Source organism: Diorhabda sublineata, chromosome 4, assembly GCF_026230105.1.
Source record: "Diorhabda sublineata isolate icDioSubl1.1 chromosome 4, icDioSubl1.1, whole genome shotgun sequence".
Lineage (NCBI taxonomy): Eukaryota > Metazoa > Arthropoda > Insecta > Coleoptera > Chrysomelidae > Diorhabda > Diorhabda sublineata.
In genome coordinates, this window is record NC_079477.1 from 38,275,551 (window position 1) to 38,296,871 (window position 21,321).

A 21,321-nucleotide genomic window follows, 5' to 3' on the forward strand; every position below is an offset into this window, starting at 1 on the left:
GTTTTGGGGATGCCGAACTCTTGAGAACGTCGTGGAATTGACTGATTTGGATCATTTGCTACGGCAGCGATATTTTCGACACTTCGTAGTCTCACTGGCACGGAAATATCACACAACGAATAGGTAGATTCAAACTTTTTTACTAAACTTGTTATTACATGTCTACTAGGTCGAGAATTACGATCGAAAATCGGAGTTAACGCTCTTAAAGTAGCGGCCACCGACTCCGAATTTCTCCGTTTTCCTCAAAAAAATAATCAATAAGAGTTTCTCTGTTAATTCAGGCTAGTAAATCGATAAGACGTAGTTGTTTTTATCAATATCTTTATTATGAAACGCAAAAAAAAAACAGTAATTACGAATAAGTACCTCTAAAAATATATTAAAAAGTAAGTATTAATGTTTAGAGTAATTTGTAATTTTCGCTTGTTTTACACATCTTTGATTATTCATAAAAGCCATTTCTTTTTAATCTTTTAAGTACAAGTATATCGTTTAATGGAATATCATTTTTTTCGGCCCATTTTCACACAAATAAAACCACTTATATCACCTAAAATGGCATTACAAACATCCCAGCAAACTATGTAAGTATTCGAGTCCCAGATATAAACAAAAGGGTAATTGGGGGAATCCCTGAACATCTAGTCATAATTTTCTATAGGAAATAGGCCTAAAAGTACAGGTTCGGATTATCGAGTCTGCACTGTATAACAAAAATATAAAATATAAATTTTGCCAACGAAGTTTTTTTTGGCAAAGGATTTTTTAGGGCAAAAGTCGTATTGATACAACACAACATCAATATTTTTGTTTGAATCCACATCCATATCATCAAGTTCGTCATCATCAACAAGAATTTTCTTATCAATTGCGTTTTTTCAGAATAATCAAGTTTCTAGTTCCATATATCTTTGATTTTTTGGCGCGATGGCATTTTCTCTTTAGCATTTTTACCATATCTTTACCGAATGAAATTTATTTAATGCTTTCTTCGTTTCTTGTACTAGGAAATTAATTTCACTGATGTAGCTGTTAATGTTTCTGATTTTCATTGATATCTCTCCTAGTTTTTCCTTTTCAAGAATATGTCGGCACTCGTGAAGGTTCTGCAATGTCTACTTTGTCTTTTGCTAAAGTATTTATTACTGTATACTTTTCTTAACCCTTAAACTAGCAAGATTCATGATTTACTGTCATTTAGACCTCAAGTAGACCCATGATACCACACCGGTTTAGGGGGCACTGGGATTTATAGTTTTAAATAGTCTTTTAATTTTTTTTCTTCAAATTACCATACAAAGATGACATATGATATGGTATTCTGGAATAGTATTTCATCTTATTTAGAATGATCTGAGTCGTCAGAATAATATCTCTAAAAGTCTGCCTCTTCCAATGTTTGCAGTCAACAAAATATCAAATGCTTCAGGTATATCAGTTGCAAGGATTATACTGGATCATTGCCAATCGTATTCGACAAAAAACGTTAATTTGGATACCAAGAGGCATTTTGTCAAAAGTTTGGATACCTTATACATAAAACAGTTTCTACAATCCTTGCGAAAGATCGACATGTCTTTTGACTTCAATGCGGCATACCCTAAATTGATATCTTACATTTTTTTGAGGCTGCATAATAAAACATTGTTATCTTTGTGGAAAATGTGTTGAAATGTTGAAGAATTTCGGCTGCAACTGCTTAAGTTAGTGGCCAATGACTGAGAGGACTGAATGGCTTCAGTATTTCGGAATGCGTATGGAATATTGCTCAACGACTATGTCCAAAAGCGAGAGACAATCAATAAGTAATAATACATAGAGTTGTTGGTTCGTTTGAATGCAAAAATCAAGGAAAAACGGCCTCATATGTCGAAGAAAAAACCACTGATTTAATTACACTTCGAATTGCTTCCTCATCCACCGTATTATCCATACCTGGCCTCCAGTGACTACTGGATATTCATTTTAAATGAAAAAGCAATTGCTGAAACTGAAAATCCTTCTGAAAGCACGGTATCGAGAAGTTAGAGAAGCGTTGGAATGATTTCGTTGCTCTTGAAGGAGATTACATTGATGAATAAAATCGATTTTTGGCAAAAAATGTGTTTTGCTTAATTAGCGACATGACTTATTGAGTGATGGGTTAGCTGAGCAACAAAAAGAAATATCCACAATTTAGTTATCACGATTTTTCCTTTCCATTATTGTATTCAATAAAGTTAAGGACAGACTGCTTTGTAGAATCCAAATCATCAGATATTTTAAAAAAATATTGGCTAGCAGCTACAAAATCCTCTTTTACAAATCTGGATTCAGTGGGTAGATTTCAGATGACTTCCCAACTGTTAAACTCTCAGTTTTGTATACATTGAAAATTCTGCTTTTCTAACAAACTTACCAAACGTGCAAAAACGTTTCTTCACTGAGAGCAATTATCGATACTTGTTCCTTCGGATTTTCTTGGGGTAATTTAGGATTGGTTTGGAAAGCAAGTAACTACCGAAGTCAATCCATGAATTAAGTTAACTAGTGGTGGACTAATCAGTAGGCTGAATAGGCTGTAACCTAGTGCGCCATATCTCACCAAGTGGTAAATTTCATTTTATATCTATAAACCAAATTGAAGAAAGCAGTCAAGTATTGAATATGTCAAAGAATGGGAGTTAGTTGCTGCGGGCTACAAAAACTTACGGCAGTTCGATCAATGTCTAGGAGCAATCACCAGCGCATCACAATATTGTGCGGATGGTGATCCCAGTTGACTGTCGCTATTTCCCAATTGGACTGATACAACGCTGGAAATCGTTTCCCGGGGTGTTGAGTTAGTCAGTTAATCCCCACCAAAGCTTCTTCTTTTTTTCCGTGGCCCCTATCTCGGGGGGCTCATAATTTGTCGCTAGTAACTTTTTCTCTGGTCTATATTGCAACTAGAAGAGTTTCAATCTTTCTTTTAATCTCGTCGACATTATTTACACCTAAATCTTTTGCAATGTCATCTAATGCTTCATTTCTTTTGATTTCGTTTTTATAATCATCATTATTAGAGTCCCATAATAGAGGTTTACCTTCGTGAACGTTAATTAACCTCATCAAATTCTCCTGGCTCCAAAACTCTTCACTCATTTTGCGGAAAACCCACACTTTTCCACTGAATATTTTATGTTTTGGCTCCGTTCGACTATCATCTCTTTCATCGATTGAAAAAAAAGTTTGAAATTTTCTTCCAGCGAGGAGGTAATAAAAGCTGTGGAGGTCCGGTTTTCAGAACAAGAAGAAACATTGAAATTTTGTTTGGTTCTATAGTAGGTTGAGAATTTTTCAATATATCCTCGTATATTTAATTAAATCCTAGAGTTATGGATCTTCATTTGACGCAAAAATTCGAATCAAAGAGTTGCGGATTTTCGTTCTGAAAATACAATTGGATTGCACCGATAAACAAAATTCCATAGAATTTTATGGTAGGCCGTATCGTGTGGACCCACCATAAGGCGGCAATAATAATTTTAATAACAGCACATCTACCACGTTAATAGTCGCATTTATTTCGATTCAAATTTAATAAACAAAAAGCGACAACAAAATTTAAATACACTTCTTGCGATCTGTTGATTCTAATTCGAAGTTCAAAATTGTTTTAATTAAAAATCTCAGCCAATGCGACGCGCAAGGCGGACTTAACCCACTATCGTCAACCTTCATTGGCTGCGCCACTCTCTCTCCCACTCTCGTATTTCCAAACCCCAGCGACGGAGACGGAAAATGTCTTAAGTCGGTATCGAAAGTATTTACGATCTCAACCTACTAAGTATATCAAACTGTTTTAGCGTTTCTCAAAGCATTCTTTCATGCCGGTTGTTGGTCGTAAGACAGCGACACCGTTTTTAATTGTTACTTGAATGAAATATTTTTTTTATTAATAAATGATGTCTAGTTCGATCTCTCGGTCTACGTCAGTGAATATTTCGTCTACGACGGCGGTTAGCCTTACGACGCCTTCGCTGGCGACGTCACCGGCGACGCACGTTTTGCAAAGTGTAATATCTTCCGCGGACGCTAAAGAATTGGACAAAAGTGAGATAAACGATGCCGTTACCAAAGTTCTACAAGGCTACGATTGGACTTTGGTACCTATCGCTTCAAAGTAAGTTTTTTTACACTAACAAAAAGTTGAATTTTCCACAGAATCAATTTGTTTTTATGAAAAAGTGTAAATAATTATCCAATCATCAAAAGTCTCTTTTGATGTTTGAATTTTGATATTTGGAGTAAATAAGATGATTGGACATGGATCTTTTTGGGACGGGGAGCACTTCAGAGCAAATGATTTGGGTCAGATCGGTGTGGAGGTCAGAAATGCTAAATACAAGTCTTAATTTAGTTACAATTTTTTGATGAGATATCGAATTGACATCTTTCTAAATATTTAACATCTTGAAGATATCTGGGTGTGGACAAAATTGTGAATGAAGCTTTTATAAAATGATTCACAAGCACTAGTTATTCAATATGTTGTACAACAAGCCCATCGTTGATTATTGGGTATTAAAGTAAAAAAATCCTCAACTAAACAAGAAGAAGGTGAAAATATTATTGTCCAATGTAACCAACGGCCAATTCTAAACTTTTCTGCCCTATTAACACTAGAAACTCGATGTTTCCACACAATAACTGACTCAACTAAAACCAATTATTCACATTTCGGGCTATATACTGCTTGCGCCTTGCTAAATGCCGATTTCAAAGTCACAAATAATTTTTAGTAAAGAAAACTTTAGGCTCTGCGAATGTTTAGATAAATATTACATAACATGGGTGGGAAATCATTTTGGAGAAAGTCTAAATATCGCTGACCATTCAAGTAGTAGCTTAGATCTTCCAGAAATGTTTAATTGTGTTTCACCTCTTAATCAAGGTGCGATTCTAATCTTCTGTGTCTCAAAACATCAGCAATGACGTCTTTAATCAATAAAATTCTTGGGACCTGTTGTAGACAATTCTTTTAAAATGAGAGATTAAATATTACAGCTTTATCTAAAAAATTAAGATCTCTCTGTTTTGTGACAAGATCAGTTTCCAAAGAACTAAACTTATCCACTTACTTAACAGTTTATTGAGTTGCATCTCCGATATGCCCTTCCCGATTCAATATATTGACTCTTTCTTCTTTGAATCGGTTTGCCTAATTCGTAAGCACGCTTTTCCAATTTTAGAAACATCATTCCATATCTATTCACTTAAGAACGCGGAGCACTACTCCACGTTCATAATTAATTGAGAGCTCAATACTTTACAACGCAAAAAAATGCATAATCATTTGCCAATTGGAATCAAATCTATAACAACTTTTCCCACTTTTCGCAATAATTTGGAGGCGTATTTACTGGAAAGTGCCTTCTACTCTACGACTAAGATATAAAAATTTCCACATGTACATTTTAAAAGGTAATTTCGTTATTCGTTATAGTTTTCTTGTGTATACTTCTTATTTAGCTTTTATTTTATTTGTGTTTTTATTCAGTTATTTCTATGTTTGTTTCTTAATGTTTCATTCATTCATTCATTTTTCTCTCTCTTTCTCTCTATTCGCCAGTGAATATTCATTCTAATAATGTTGAGAGCCCTTCAAGAATAATTCTAGATAGATTCCTACCCATCGGCATCGTTTAATAATTAATTTTTATAATTCGTTTCATACAACTTTCGATTTTCTTTTTTCCTTTTATATTTTGGCCTGTAGTTGTTTTGTTTCAACAGTTTCAGTTTCAAATTTTTCGGAAAAGTATTCGATTACTTGATATCATCGAAATTTCAAAAGACACAAAAAGTTCAACTCAGAAATGTTGGTGTGGTTGGTGGTATCATCTCGTGGTTGTTCCTCAGCATACATTCTGTAAATTCTATAACCGCCGAAATATATGAAAAAGAGTGTGTTTGATCTAGGTTAATGCATAGAGAAAAAGCATCCTGAGGTAAATTTTGTATTTTGGGATAAGAAAAGAATTTTCGCGATGTGTCTATAACTTAATTCGTGCGGTTTTTTTTTCAAAATTTGAACGTTTATTTAAGAAAAAAATGTACGACAGTATTATTCAAAGTATTGTCTATCTGAAGCTATGACCTTTTCCCAAATTTCTGGCAATTTGTGGATCCCGTTTCAAAAGAACTGCGCGGGGTTGGCAACCAAGAATGAATCAAGCCAATTTTTGATATCTTGCTCTGTTGTAAACCGTTTTCAATGGTAGTCAGAAGGGGCAAGGTCTGGGCTATAAGGCGAGTGAGGTAAAACTTCCCATCCACTGTTTTCCAAATAGTTTTTAACCGGAATAGCAACGTGGGGACGAGCGTTGTCATGATGGAAAATTATTGCATCGTGTCTGGTCGCATATTCCGGGCTATTGCTCTCTTCAAACGGATTAATTATGTTCGGTAGCGTTCTCCATTGATGGTTTTACCAGGAGTTAGCAGCTCATAGTACAGCACATCCTTCTGGTCCATTACCTTCGCGCCATGGATATTCGGATTCGTAATGAATCCATTTTTCATCACCAGTAATTATCCGATGCAAAAATGACTTCCTTTCGTGGAGTACCAGCAGCATTTCGTACATGCAAAACCGTCTCTCGGCTTGAGTTCATGTGGAACCCAATTTCCTTGCTTTTGTGAGTGACACTTAAAGATTCTGCGAGGTGTTCTTGTGTTTGGCAATAATCTTCATCGAGTAATACTTCCAGTTCTTCATCTTCAAACTTTTTTGGCTGCCCAGGACGTTCATCGTCTTCCAACTCAAAATCGCCACTTTTAAATCGTGCAAACCACTTTTGGCTAGCTAGAGCATTTTCACCATAAAGTTTCACCAAAATACGATGACTTGGGACTTGGATTTTTCTTCATATTAAAGTAATGAAGAAGAAGTCTCCGCAAAAACACTTTTTCAGGAACAAAGTTCGACATATTTGAGTGAAAAAAAAATTATTGTTGTCGACGCTTCAAATGAATGACATATACTGAAAAGACAGTAGATTTCCAACGCAGGTTGGAACGCCATCTCTTATCAAAACCCACGAATTAAGTTATAGATCCAAATGACTAATGGAATAACTAAAATAAAATAAAATATTTAAGCAACATTCTAAAAGAAACGAATGCAAGTCAAAAATCGAGAAAATCGGCACTGAAACATTCTGAAAATTAACAAATGGAGCAAAAATTAAATTTTAAAAGTCTCTGTGACAATGAATTTTCGCCCGTTAAACCCTTGGGCCGTGGGATGGTGGAAATAAATAACTGTGAACTGAGCCCTTTTTGTACTCCATTCGTTTTTTTACCTGGAAAACGAAATTTCAAAGCAAAAATCATAAAGGAAAATGAATTCTTTGCAAATAATACAAAAGAAAAAGGAACATCCCAATTTCAAAGTAACTAAATAATAATGGTAGTCAGAACTACAGTCATCATTTGATTGAATTATGAAGGGTTGTAGAGTGGTATCTTAAGGAGTTGCCACGAGTGGTAGGATGCGTTGTCCATAACGATTACTGACTGTGGTGGAATGTTAGGTAAAACCTGTTCATTAAACCACTTTTCAAATAATTCTGCTGTCATATCTTCATGATAATCAGGTGTCCAGTTTTTTTAGCGGACTCGTGACTACTCGGTAAATAGAAAACTTATTTATTCTAGTTAAATCAGCAATTTTTATTATGATTACTGAATATTTTCCTATTTTAAACTTTCGAATCCATTTAAAATAACTTGCTGTGTTTGTGTAACTAAATCTTTATCATTAAATTCATATCTATCTGTCTTTATTCTCACTACACTATACAATTTATTTGTCTTCGTTCGCCCATGGTCTAATGAACGCCATTCTATTTATTTAATGAAATTTATGAATTAAATGAATCTCACCGAGCGACCCCACTGCTTATCGCAGACTGTCTGGGAGGAATATTTCAAAAAAAATTTGTACATACAGCTTCGGCCAATAGAAATGCATTCATGTTTACGATTCGATGTTTTCATTGGTAAACAGTGGAGATGATCAGTCCACGTGGACTGACGGTTTGATAGATATTTGCCGATATATTATACGGGGAGTGCGTAACTGTCTTTTGCTATTGATATTGATATTATTGAACACTATTTAAGGTAAATGTGACCGGAAAGTTTAAAATTTCAAACAGAATCTCAAAATTTTAAGTGCGTAATCTTGTAGATTTGAAAAATGCCTTCAGTTCACATTAAACTTGGCTTACTATGAATAAAGACAATCCTTTCACCAGTTTTAAGTGACGAATTATATAAAGATATTTTTATTGGGCCCCAAATTAGAAATTAACCGGGAAACTTATAGTTTTTTATAGTAAATATCGCGAGGGGATTTTTGTGCAACGATAAGGGTGAAAACACCCCAATTAATGAACTAGTAGATTCCAATAAATCGTTCGTCTGCCGAATAACATTAAAAATTAATATTTTCTATTCCCATTTATCATTTTTCCAGAGATTTTGAGGGCTGTCGGCGATGTGCAGATGCGGATCAGAACAATCAAAAATCGGAAGATCATTAAGAGAAAAAAATATGATCTACAAAAAAGGAATAAACAATTATTTTTGATTTGTTACATTAGTTATATGTTGTCAATTTTCATAATTAAATATTTTTTCAAACGTTACAACTTGAATTGAGCATTTTCGTATGTAGAATACTTTAGTATGGTATTACAACGAAAAAATTATTTTTCTATTGAAAAAAAACTAAAAAACAAACATAGAAATAACTAAATAAAGATAAAAATAAAGTAAAATTCAAATATACAGGAGAAAACCATAATGAATAACAAAATTATAGGTTATAATCAGTATATAAGTCCATAACAAAAATTAATCCAGTATGCAGCATTATTATTATTATTATAATAGAAATCTTTTACATAGTAGAAGGCACTTTCCAGTAAATACGACCTCAAATTATTGCATAATACGGGAAAAGATGTTGTGCAAGTGATTGTGCATATTTTTAGCATTGTAAAATATTGAGCTCCTAAGTAATTCTGTGAACGTGGAGTAGGTAGTTTGAAGATTCGCTAAAAAAACTTCAATCAATCAATGAATTAAGAAATTTAAAATAGTATATAGAGTCAGAATACTTTAGAATCGTATCACTTCCTATTACTATTTTCTCATAATAAGTCATATTTACAAAATTAATGTCTAATGTGCGAAATTCAAACATTAAACTTCCTCATAGTACCTGCATTATCATCTTATTAAACGTGGGTTCAAAAAGGATATTCCGATGTTATTATTTGTCTAGTTTATAATAGTGAGAAATGAAAATATTTGTTGTTGCAGGTGGAATCTGATAATTTTTATTATACAATATATATATATACTAGTTTTCGTTTTTGAATGAGTTCGCGTTTATCTATGAAATTACTTTTTTTTAGTGACTTAATTCGAATGGAATCAACGCTAGAACTCGAAACAAATTTGATTAGAATAACTATTAACAAGACGTATACATGTTATTCGTTCTGAACTACTCTTGGCCGGCAATGTACTTTTCCCAAAGTGTATGAAACTTTTATCTTTTAATACTTTTTTATCGGAAAAAAAAACAAAAGTCGTATGGGGATGAAACTAGTACGGGTATGAACACCAATAAGATAAGAATCACAAATCACTTGGAGCAGAGTTTAATGGAGAAGAATATTTTTTTTTTAATTTTCAGGTCTCCCTGCACATAGTTTTTTTGTAAAATTGGAACTTTAATAATGAAATCTGTTCGCACTTTACCGTCACATTCGAAAAAACATTACCTTGATGTTATTAACAGACCTTATTGGGGCGAGGTGAGTCACCGAACTCTGAATTTATGTCTGAGATACATTTTTGAATCATTCATACCTCTACAACAGTATTCATAGTTACTGCATTATCACTACACACATATTTTACACGTAACATTGTAATTTAAAAAATGGTCTTGGACTCGCAACCTCACATTTGGTCTTGGTATTGCAAGCTTCACGATAGGTTTTAGTCCTGTAGGGCCAAACCTTGGACTTGGTCTTGCAAGGTTTACTTTTGACGTGGGGTTTGCAGGGTTTAATATCGCTCTTAGTCTTGCACAAGGACTCTTGTAAATCTTCCACATTGTTGATACATTTTCATTGGAGGTAAGTTTTCAAATAAAATTCGAAATAGTGACAAAATTTCGAGTTAATAAGCCATTTATTTTACTTTGTGTCATAATAAACATTATTTATTGTGTATTTTTTTAACAAGTTTAACAACGCTGATTGCCTCAGTAAAATTGTTTTTGGTAGTGTCTTCCCCATCGATTTGAAGTGAAGATTAATTTTCCCTTCTTATTATTTACATTTGTAACTATAACTCGTATATTTCCAAATTAGTTAATTTTTAGATATCGAGATACGTAACTTAATAACCGGTCAAAAATGTGTAAAAAGATTGACTTGCAAAATGCTCTATACATCTGTTATATAGGTATCTACGAGGATGGCTCCAAGTACCTGACCCAACAAAGAAAACACAAAAATTTTGGTATTTAATCTTCAACGTAATCTCCGTTTAAAAATCATTCATTTCTCCCAGCTGTATTCAATATAAGTTCGATACCCTTTTTAAAACAAGAATCGTCAAGCTCCCCAAAATAGCCACTGCTGTCATCACCTCTTTATTGTTGGAAAAAATAATCCAAAGGAGCTAAATCTGACGAATAAGGAACATGAGGTAACAATTCAAACTTAAATTCATCAATTTTGATCATTGCAAGAACGGATGTGTGAGCTAGTGCATTGTCTTTATGAAACAACACTTTTCTCTCGGCTAAATGCGACCTTTTTACTTGATTTCTTCGCTCAAACGTTGCAATAAGTTCGCATAATACTCGTCGTTGACATTTTTTTCTTTTTCAAGATAATCAATTAAAATCATCCCACACACATCCCAACAAACCGATACAGATTACAGAATGGCCTTTCCCTTCTTTGGAGCCGCTTTTCCCTTTCAAATTCATTGTTTTGATATTTGTTTTGATTCTGGTGTGAAGTGGTGGACCCATATTTCGTCCATGGTTATGAAACAGCGCAATAATTCGGCTTCATTTATGTGAAACATAGCCAAACACTCGATGGAAACATCTTAATGACGCTGATTTTGTTTCATTGTCAGCACACACGACACCCATCTGATGCGCAGCTTTCTCATGTTCAAATTTTCAATTGATATGCGACGTACTGCATTTTTTTGAGATACCTACTATATCCGCTAGCTCGCACACTTCCAGTCGACGATCCAGTAACGCTTTATGGATTTTCTTCAACTTTTCATCACCTCATTTGATCAACCACTGGTTGATACTGTTGATACGAAGGAATAGTCTTACCCGGAGTAGAATCTAGTTCAGTTTTTATATTGGTTAAAGTAATGCCAATTTTTTCCATGTTTTTCCAAGAAACGTTAACTATTAATGGCTGCCAAACAAATACTAAACAACGTGGCGTCTCCAAATTCGAAACTTATGCTGTATAGATCCGTGTACTTTCTAGCAACTATCGCCATATCTAGGTCAGTACTTCTGGGACCATCCTCTTAGTTTAAATTGGCTGCCTGTAATGCAATCTGTATCTACTTTCGACCCTATCTGGAAAATATATAGTAAATCATCTTGATCCTTCGACGTTTGGATATACCTCTACTCAATATCTTATTCCTTATTCAATATCATTAAAAATAATAAATAATAAAACAAAACCAGCATCCATCCTCGACATTTTTTCAGCTACTTAACATAATATAAAACGTACACTTCCAAATGGGTTTTAAATGTTACTAGGTTCTAATTATCCAGTAGTTCTAGTTAATTGATCCTGAGTGTCTTGCGTTTACTGAAACAATTAGTAGTAATTATTCATGTTTATTGTTCGAACGGCTTCCGATATTTACCAAAGTCCGGCGTCTCTTTGAAGTGGTTTTAATTCCAAACAGTTACCTACAAATGCAAAATATATCTACTACATAAATAAAGAAAAAGTGATTTCACCACAATGAATCATTTCGGTTTTTCCGACGTACCATCTAAGTGAACATAGTTTTGTTATTGAAGTTGTTTTTTGTGTGGAATCCGCACCCTCAGTTAAATTTTGCTAATCACGTCAGGATTTTCAGATATTTCAGTTTATATACTCGAAATAAGGTAAGTCTGGAAGGGATTGTCCAAACGGATAATACAATTACAAAATAAGAAAAATCCCTTTGACTCAGTCACTCCTCAACATGAGGAAACGTCACATTTTCATTACCTTCCCATAACCCCACATAAATTAAGCTACCAATTGATACATTGAACTTCTTGTCTTCTTAATTTCATTTGAAGCTTTGATATCTACCAGGGGATTGACCCAAAATGTTTTCTCAAATTCTTTCTTTATTTTCTAATGACTCTGAGCGTAGTCTTCGGCTACACTGTTGGTGGATTTCCGTCCTCCTCCTTGTTGCTTTATTTTCAGAATGTCCACCCGCGTCCTGTGTATCCTATAACATTAATTTTCCAATGGTATTCATGCCCACGGGTTGTAAGCTACATTGTCCATTGTCCAAAATGTTTGTACACCGCCTGTTCAAATTTCATTGACGCTATTAAATCTTCTGCCTCTTAACTCGGTCTCAAATTTGCCAAAAGTTGAGCAAGGTCAGATCCTTGGAAAACGGGGAAGTGTGGACTCGAGCATTGTCATAAAGTTGATTTTGTCGCTTCTTATTTGGATAATTTTACTGCTTTAGTAAGCTAAAGTCAATCAAGAGGATACCCAGTACCAAAATATTGTTTTCATCACTTTCCGTGGCCTATGCTTTCTTGGCATGGGCCCTCCGCTACTTGAAATCTCTTTTGGATGTCAGAGACCGTTAGACATCAAAATTGATCCAGTTACACCTTCTTGGTCCTCGCAGCAAAGCTCTAAAATCGCTCACAACATTCTACTGATCCAGAACCACAAACAGAAACAAAAAATGTCCAGGCTCATCTTGACCAATTACAAGAGTGGTTACAAAAATAGAGGATTAAAGTCAATAAGATCGAAAGCAAAAACAACAACTTGATATAAAAGCAAGCGAAACAAAGTCCTTATCTAGAAATTTGTCACCAAGTCTATATGGATAAATGGAATAGAGCTGTGGGGTTGCGCTTTCAGATCTATATCCAAGACAGGATAACCAAATACCACAAAACTATAGTAACCCACCCAAATCCACTACTAGAGGAGTTGTTAACTGAAAGAGGACTGAAAACATTTTGACCAATAGACCTAATATGAGGTGTAAGAGGTTGCATCACCAAGACATTATAGATATTAGATTATCTAACACTCGCGAGCAAATTAACCCATAGAATGTTTTCTGCTATAGTCACAAGATCTCTTGAACGACGACTATCTAATGATTGTCGTCGTCGACACAGCTCCATTCTGTTTATAGTTTACCTTTGGTCTCTGAAGACGATAACTTGGTTATCGAAACGCGCGTCAGACAGTGTAATCGTTAGTGTTGGTGTAGTGTTAGTGTTCAGTCTCGTCGAAACGCGCGCCAAACAGTATAATTTTGAGTGTTGGTGTAGAGATGGTGTATTCAGAAATTCTTGCGGGAAATTTTCAATTTTTCTAATTTATGTACATAAATATATATTTATTTTATTATTTATCAAAGTTTTTGGGTTTCTAAAACTGTTGTGTTTGTCCACAATGTCCACATGAAACACGAGCTTGCTCTCATATTCGAATTAATGTTGCTGATAGTTTTCCGAATATTTTCTATTACTATCCATATCATTGGTGTCATCAAATTATTCTTAAAACGAAACCGAAAATATCGAACGTGATAATATATCCAAATATATCTACGGATACTCGTGTTTTGGTTGAGTCATGATACGTTAAATACTTAAAACGAAAGTCGAACAATCTCGAAAATGTTGAAATGAAGCTTTTTAATAATAATAATAAGAATAAAATTATAGATAGTTGGAGGTATCAGTTATTTTCGAAAAGTAGATAAATAAATTATTGAAGATGATAAAAAACTAGTGTCATTTTTCAAACAACTAAAAGATGTATTCGATTGAAGAACAAATAATTCTCATCATCTCCACTGTTTACCAATGAAAACTATGATATATTCCTACGATAGTCTGCGATAAGCAGTGGCGTGGATGGGTGAGATTCGTTTAATTCATAAATTTCTTTAAATAAATAGAAATATGGCGTTCTTTAGACCATAGGTCCAATGAAGATAATAAAATTGCACGGTGTATTGAAAATAAAGAGAGGTATGAGATTTAGACATACAAAAACAATCTCTGATCTCAAGACACTTCATAGGATCATATCTAGTGACCTAATCACCTTTAAATCAAGGTGCGATTCTTATCTTTTCTGTTTCAACGTTTCTAAAACCAAAGTTTCATCATTGCCGCTTTTTTTATTGAATAACACCACCAATGACATCGTTGAATCTATAAAATTCTTAAAGTTTGTTGTGGACAATTCCTTGAAGCGGCATCCACCTCCTTAACAGTTATAGCTTATGCCCTTATTGCCCCTTCTGGGAGCTCAATTTGAGCGATTCTTCAAACTACAAAAGAGAGCTGTTAGATATTCACTAGAAACTAAACCGCATGGCTCACTGAAGGGACTTCTCTTTAAAAGATAAAATAATGTTTTTCATTCTTCAATATTTCGGTATAAATAACTTAACAACTTCCCCGAACACACTGTATAAGTAATATAATACAGTTTTGCCATTAAAAATATTTATTACTACACAGATATTTATTTAAGTAACTCGTAGATGTTACACATATAGGATAAAAATAAAAAAAAAGTGTACTAATTAACAGTTTCAGAATGCATTCAAATTAACATAGGTTATTAACACACTTGAGGCTTTTTTTGTTAGCGGTAAATCTCAAAAGATTTTAAATATAGAAAATTGGGTAGACAAATATGTTACAAACTAAGGAAAGAAAAGGTGTTAAACGAAATTTCACAAGAACAGTTTCGAATTTGGTGATTTTTACGTGTTAATTAGAAGTGAGTTATATAACAACAGGAAAATTGTTTCAATTTCCCCATAGCACGACGAGATGTAAACGAAAGTTGCCATAATTACATCGAAATTAGATTTTCTTTCGAAAATGTAAGTGCACAAAATATTAATTAGATTTGTTGAGATTAAGAAGGTGTTAGAATATATAATCAAATATTGAAATACTAGAGAAACGCGAAACCAAAAATTTAGCCATTCACCTCGTACTTGTCGATCTCGAAAAGGCCTACGATCCGGTGCAGTTGAAAACGCTGTTTGATATATTGATGAAATCTGACCTCAGCATTGGTTACCGTTTGAGATACTCATGACAAATAAAGAAAGTCAAGCTAGGAAGTATGGATCTTCCAATATCAATTGCAGATTATAAAAAGCCTATAAATTGGACGGCATTATACGCCGATGTACTTAATTGTAGTCCAGCTTTGAACTTTCGAAGAAAATCATTATTATACATCGTTAACTTGCCACAACTGAATATTAAATTATAAAACTTAAAAAGACGAGTAAAATGTACCTGCCTCTAAGGGCGTTTGGTTTAAACGGGTTACCAAACCTGAACTGAGCCCTTTTTGTACCCAATTCGTTTTTTTTTCTGGAAAACGAAATTTAAAAAGCACAAACCATGAAGGAAAATAAATTTCTTGTAAATGGAACCAAAGAATTAAAAACATTTCAATTCCATTTCATTCTGGAGGCTACGAGTAATTGGATAACTAAAATTGCGAGATTGAGAAATTTGTTATAGCTTGCGACGAGTATGACGCAAATTGTATGGTGAGAAAATTGGAATGTGAAAAATGGGGTTTGAATATGAATATGTCGGTAGAAACGACGATGTAGACAATTCTAATACCTAGGAAGTAGAAATAACAAAACTAAGCCTAAACACAAAAATAACAATAAACAAACTCATAGTTGATCCCATTTTAACGTAAGGATGCGAGTGCCGGTAACTGAAGGAGAAAACAATAAAGCCTGTGGAAAAGGACTACTTGAGAAGATTGTCCGGGCCATCCAGAATAGAGCATATTCAAAATGGAGATATCCGGGTCGAATATACACGACTCTGGTACGGACATGTGATGAGGATGGAGCAGAATAAGTGGCCGAAGAAAGCTCTAATGTATCAACCGTGGAATAGAAGAAAAAAAAGCCTGGATGGAGAAGATTGAACAGACCATGAAAGACAGAGGTATTCAGGAAAACTAGTGGATAGATAGAAAAGTGTGATTAATGAATTGTATTGAAATTATGTCATGAAATTCCAAGTGTTTTTAAGCAAAACATAATACCAAATTCTGGCAATAGAATATCTGTTTATTTGATGGAAAAATAAGTACTTTTTGTGACGATGCTGGAGACTTCTAACTAACCAGGGGAGAAGCTTTACTTTAATTTTTAAAACTTTGCTCACTTTTGGTATCCAAAGGTCTTGAATAGATGGACGTTTTGATTATCTTTTTTGGCTCGTTACGGTGTATGAAACTTGGGTGTATCACGAAACCTCAGGAATGAACGCACACGTCGTCCCCAGTGAACCGTTTAGTTGAACCAACTTGGGTGAGGCGTTTTTGATTTCTCACTAAGAGGACAAGCAATCAATGCAAATGTAAACTGCAAGATCATAAAGGGCGCTTGATATAATGCAAGACAACTTGCAAGATATTTGCTCAAAGGTTGCAGATTTTGGTGCCTTACATATAAACCTACAATTTTTTTTGTATAACCAGATTCAACTTACTTTGAGGATATACCTCGTGTTACGTTGCTATGGTTATTGTTGACTATCAGCTCCCCATTGATCTTCGAGTTTGCTTTCTAAAATCGGTGGTAGCAGTATTTGGACAAAATATGCTTCATTTTTGTGATTACAACATTCTTCGACGGATTTGAAGTATTATTTCATGCAACCACATCTATAGAGCTTTTAGGCGATTCATAGTTGAAACTGTTTACGAAAAAAACGAATATGAGAGAGTCAAAGAAGAAGCTAATCATGTAAATACTCACACCGTTGCTCAAATTAAGTCTGAGCATTGAGGTAATTTCGCCCACAACGACTCTTATTTATTCCCGTACATTCAGCATAAAAAAAAAACAATTTTTACGTTCGAAACGCTTATTTTGTGTATTAATTAACAATATTTTCAAAAATAATACAACCACGTCTATCGTGACATTTTGTTATGCCAATCATATACGTATAGAAACTATTTTTTGTACGAATTATTATTATTTTACGTTTAAATTTGATAAATTTAGTTTTTGACAGACCATATCACGATAAAAAAAAAGAGTAATAATGTTTTGTTACTTTTCATAATACTTTTTAAAAAATTGGAGACAATTCTAGATCGAACAAAGATAAAATTTGACTGCACTTTTCATGATCCACCAAAAAAATTGATTAACTACTCTAAATTCAACGTAATCGCTCCCATTTCCCGTAAATATTACAGTATTATAATTTTTTTTTTTTTTTACAGAGCAGCATCCGATAAACGTAAACTTCATGTTAAAAGACCAATGAACGCTTTCATGGTATGGGCCCAAGCAGCCAGAAGAAAATTAGCCGACCAATATCCACAGTTACATAACGCAGAATTATCCAAGACTTTAGGAAAATTGTGGAGGTCAGTTATTTGATTTATATCTAATTCTTATTCTGAGTGCATGTTCAGATGAATATTTTCTTTTTTTAAACCTTCGAATATATTTAAAATAACTTTTTATCTCGCAGACTTTCTGGCAGGAAGATTTCGAAGAAATTGTTTACGTACGGCTTCGGCCAATAGAAATACTTTTATATTTACGATTCGCTGTTTTCATTGGTTGTACAGTGGAGATAATGAGTCCACGTGGACTGACGGTTTGTTAGAATTTATACGAGGAGTAAACATTATTTTTCATTAATTTGGTATGAGAGCCGTGCGTATTCATGAAATATTGATTGTTTCTCAAAATTTTCTCAATGATCAATGGTTTTATTTGTGATTATTTTTAAAAAAAAAACTATCAATAAGATTTTAATTAGAAGTTCCACTATTTGAAAGCTCGGTATCACTAAATGGTTACCATTGAGACATGGATGAATTAATGATGATAAACATAACGCCATAAAATCAAAAACTCTACACCATAACATGGAGGAACGACCAAAAGATTTCTATTTGTAATGTATTATTAGTAGAAGCTGAATTATTTCGTCATCGGTTAGACGGATTCGCGGATTCGCGATTATCCGCACGATCAACCGCGTCCAAATGAACAATTAAATTATATCAAATGTCAAAATGGTAGCAATCAAAAAGCTGGCAATTTAATTTTAGGGGTCGTTCTGGATTAAGATCCGGAATAAGTTGATCTAGACAAAGTTCAACGTTGAAAAAAAGTCCTATAAACTCTCTTTCGGCACCTCGTGCATAAAATAGATTTCTCAAAATTATTTAGACTGTGTTATTATTTCAAATATATCTTTTTGATACTCGTGATAGTTGATGTTGATTTTTTATGGTTACGTGGCCATATTTTGTGTTTAAAACTAATTTATAGTGATTAGCAGGCGGGGGCGGGACAGGGATACCGGTGGGAGACCATTTTTTTTAATTGGAAGATAAAATTTGAAGTTATGTCGATTTTCAATCAGTATTAAGGAGTTCTTCGCGCCCCTGAAAGCGGTTGCGACACCCCTCCCCGTAAAGAGAGCCTTTCTTTACTTGACCGAACATAACCTAACTCAACCCAACATAACCTAATCTAACCTAACTTTCTTAACAGTTAGGCGTATAAATGATGACCGAAAATGTCACGTCGTAGTGTTACCAACTCTGTGTGGAAATTTTGGGCTGAACAGTATTGTAAAAATCGTAACAGTAATAGTATTTTTGAAAAAATTTCGTTAATTAAGACATAATCTGACCCCTTAATGATAAATGGCAACATTGGTCATGTATGACACAATACAAAATGGCGTTTCAAATAAGTTACGTTTCGCTTTACGTATAGCTGAAAAATACAAATTATTAATTTCTCACAAGCTATTTATCGCCTCAGTCAGGGCCGGATTAAGATTTATAAGACCCGGGGCTAAAATAATGACGGGGCCCCCTTAAGGAATTCGAAAACCCGTTAGATTTGTGGTATCAACATATCAAAAAATACAGAATGATTTCCAAATGATGGGGTCTTCTTGGACCTGGGGCCCGGGGCTATAGCCCCCGCAAGCCACTAGCTTAATCCTGCCCTGGCCTCAGTTAAAAATTTCGTATTACCTTATGGACTATTTATATTTATTTCGATTGAAAGATTAGATTAAAATTTGCCAAAATTATTAATATCTTCAAAAATATTAATGTTTACGAGATAAATGTCCTAGTTCTCCGTAATTATCCTTGAGATTGAGATGTGCCAACAATTTCAGCCGACAACACGCGTGATATTCGAATTAGAAAAAATGTTCTAATCTAAACAAACTCAGACGGACACGATTTATGGTTTTACATAGTTTTCAATTACTTGACAAAATCAATTCAAAATACAAGCGAATACATAAAGTTAAGATGACAGCGCTTAATGTCACAAGCAGGGCCGCCAACCGCTCAGAACGAAAATCCGCAAACAGCCGCTACAAAAATAACTGCAGAGTCGGAATTCTTCAACAATATCATAATTGAAAATTATGATACAAACGTGGTAATAGGCGTGGACTATTATAACATTTTATTTTTTCATTTCGTTTTAATGGGTTCAAAAAGTAAAATATCAAAAATGTGAGTAAATCTGAGCTCGGCACAACTTTTGGTAGTCGAAAAACCTCGAAATTTTCGGACATTTTTCAGATTTTTCGCAATATCTCGAAATGGAGTGATTCTAGCGAAAAACAGTTTCTATACAAAATTGTAGAACATTTAATTCCCTATAAATTTCATATTCAACTTTTTCTTCTACGACCAATAGGGAGGGAGCTATAGCATCTCAAAGATATAGACCAAGGAAAACAAGTTGATACGTTATTTTGGATTAACTCTTCACCCTGTATACTTCTAATCGACTTGTGCAGATGACCTGAATTGTTATAGAAACCTTTTTTTTTCAATTAAAATAAAAATTATTATCCAAATGTGAATTATCATAGGATGTATCAGCAATTTTAGTTACAAAGTTACAATCAAAACAGCGACCAAAGAAAAATTTAAATTAATTGTATTAGCGACAAGATGATGATCCGACGTTCGTTATCTCTCATATCTCGTACATCAAAAAAATGAATGAGTCTCAGTTCGTAAATATTGCAACGGATATAGTCTGGTCTGTATCGGTTGGGTATTTTCAACTAACGCACATCATCATGTAAAATGAAAAACTGTTAACACAAATGCTCTTATTTACTTTAGAATTTTTTTCCAAAAAGGGAAATTTTCCATATTCAAAAATAATTTACTACCAAAGGAATACACAAATCATACAATTAATAGATTAATTTAATCCGGGAGGAATCGCTAGGTGAAATTTTCTCTCACCTGCAGATTTTTTTTGGCGCCAAATGTCTGTTTAGTTGCGTACCTCCGAGTGCGAGCGTTTATCTCAAAACGAGTTCCCGTGTCACAAATTTTGTTTCAGCTTTGAGATATTTTTTAAGAGCGAGTTTTGTGAATTAGAATTCTTCAATCATATTTCATTAAGAATTCTTGCAGCATTTGGGAAAGCTAAGTATAAAACTATCATGTTTTATCCTGATTTTTTTTTTTTTAGTTAATTATTTTTCTAGTCCAACTATCGAGGCATGTCCGGTACCCCGACAGACAGGAAAACAGATTAGATGATAGCATTCTGCAGCAGTGCCGTCAGTAGCCCATAATTATTCCAGATTCAGGCGTTGGATTTTCTGAATTTCTACCAAATCAATCTGCGAGCGGAAACTCTAGCACCAGATGGACGAAAGACAATGTTTTTCTTAGTAGTTGTTGTTTTTTCTCTTCCCGAAAAACAGTTTGAAGATGATATATCATTTTAAAATGACTAAGATCATCTTCCGATTGCTCAGAATCCGTATCGTAATTTCAGAATAATCACTTTCAGCATCAGTTTCTGTATTATCTAATTTGTTTTCGTGTCTGTCGGTGTACTGGAAATTACGTAAAGTTAAATATTGCTAATAGTAAGTCTTATCAGTTGAAACACATA

At 34.0% G+C, this 21,321-nt stretch overlaps 1 protein-coding gene across 1 annotated transcript in view; it reads left to right on the forward strand.

Annotated features, from left to right (window-relative positions):
* Nucleotides 1-3,790: 3,790 nt before the first annotated feature.
* Nucleotides 3,791-21,321, forward strand: part of LOC130443431 (transcription factor SOX-8) — a 31,669-nt gene continuing 14,138 nt past the window's right edge. Inside the window, exons 1-2 of the mRNA XM_056778047.1 lie at nucleotides 3,791-4,147; nucleotides 17,625-17,771. Of these exons, the coding sequence (XP_056634025.1) occupies nucleotides 3,927-4,147; nucleotides 17,625-17,771 (368 nt within the window). The 5' untranslated portion in view covers nucleotides 3,791-3,926. The remainder of the gene's footprint in view (nucleotides 4,148-17,624; nucleotides 17,772-21,321) is intronic.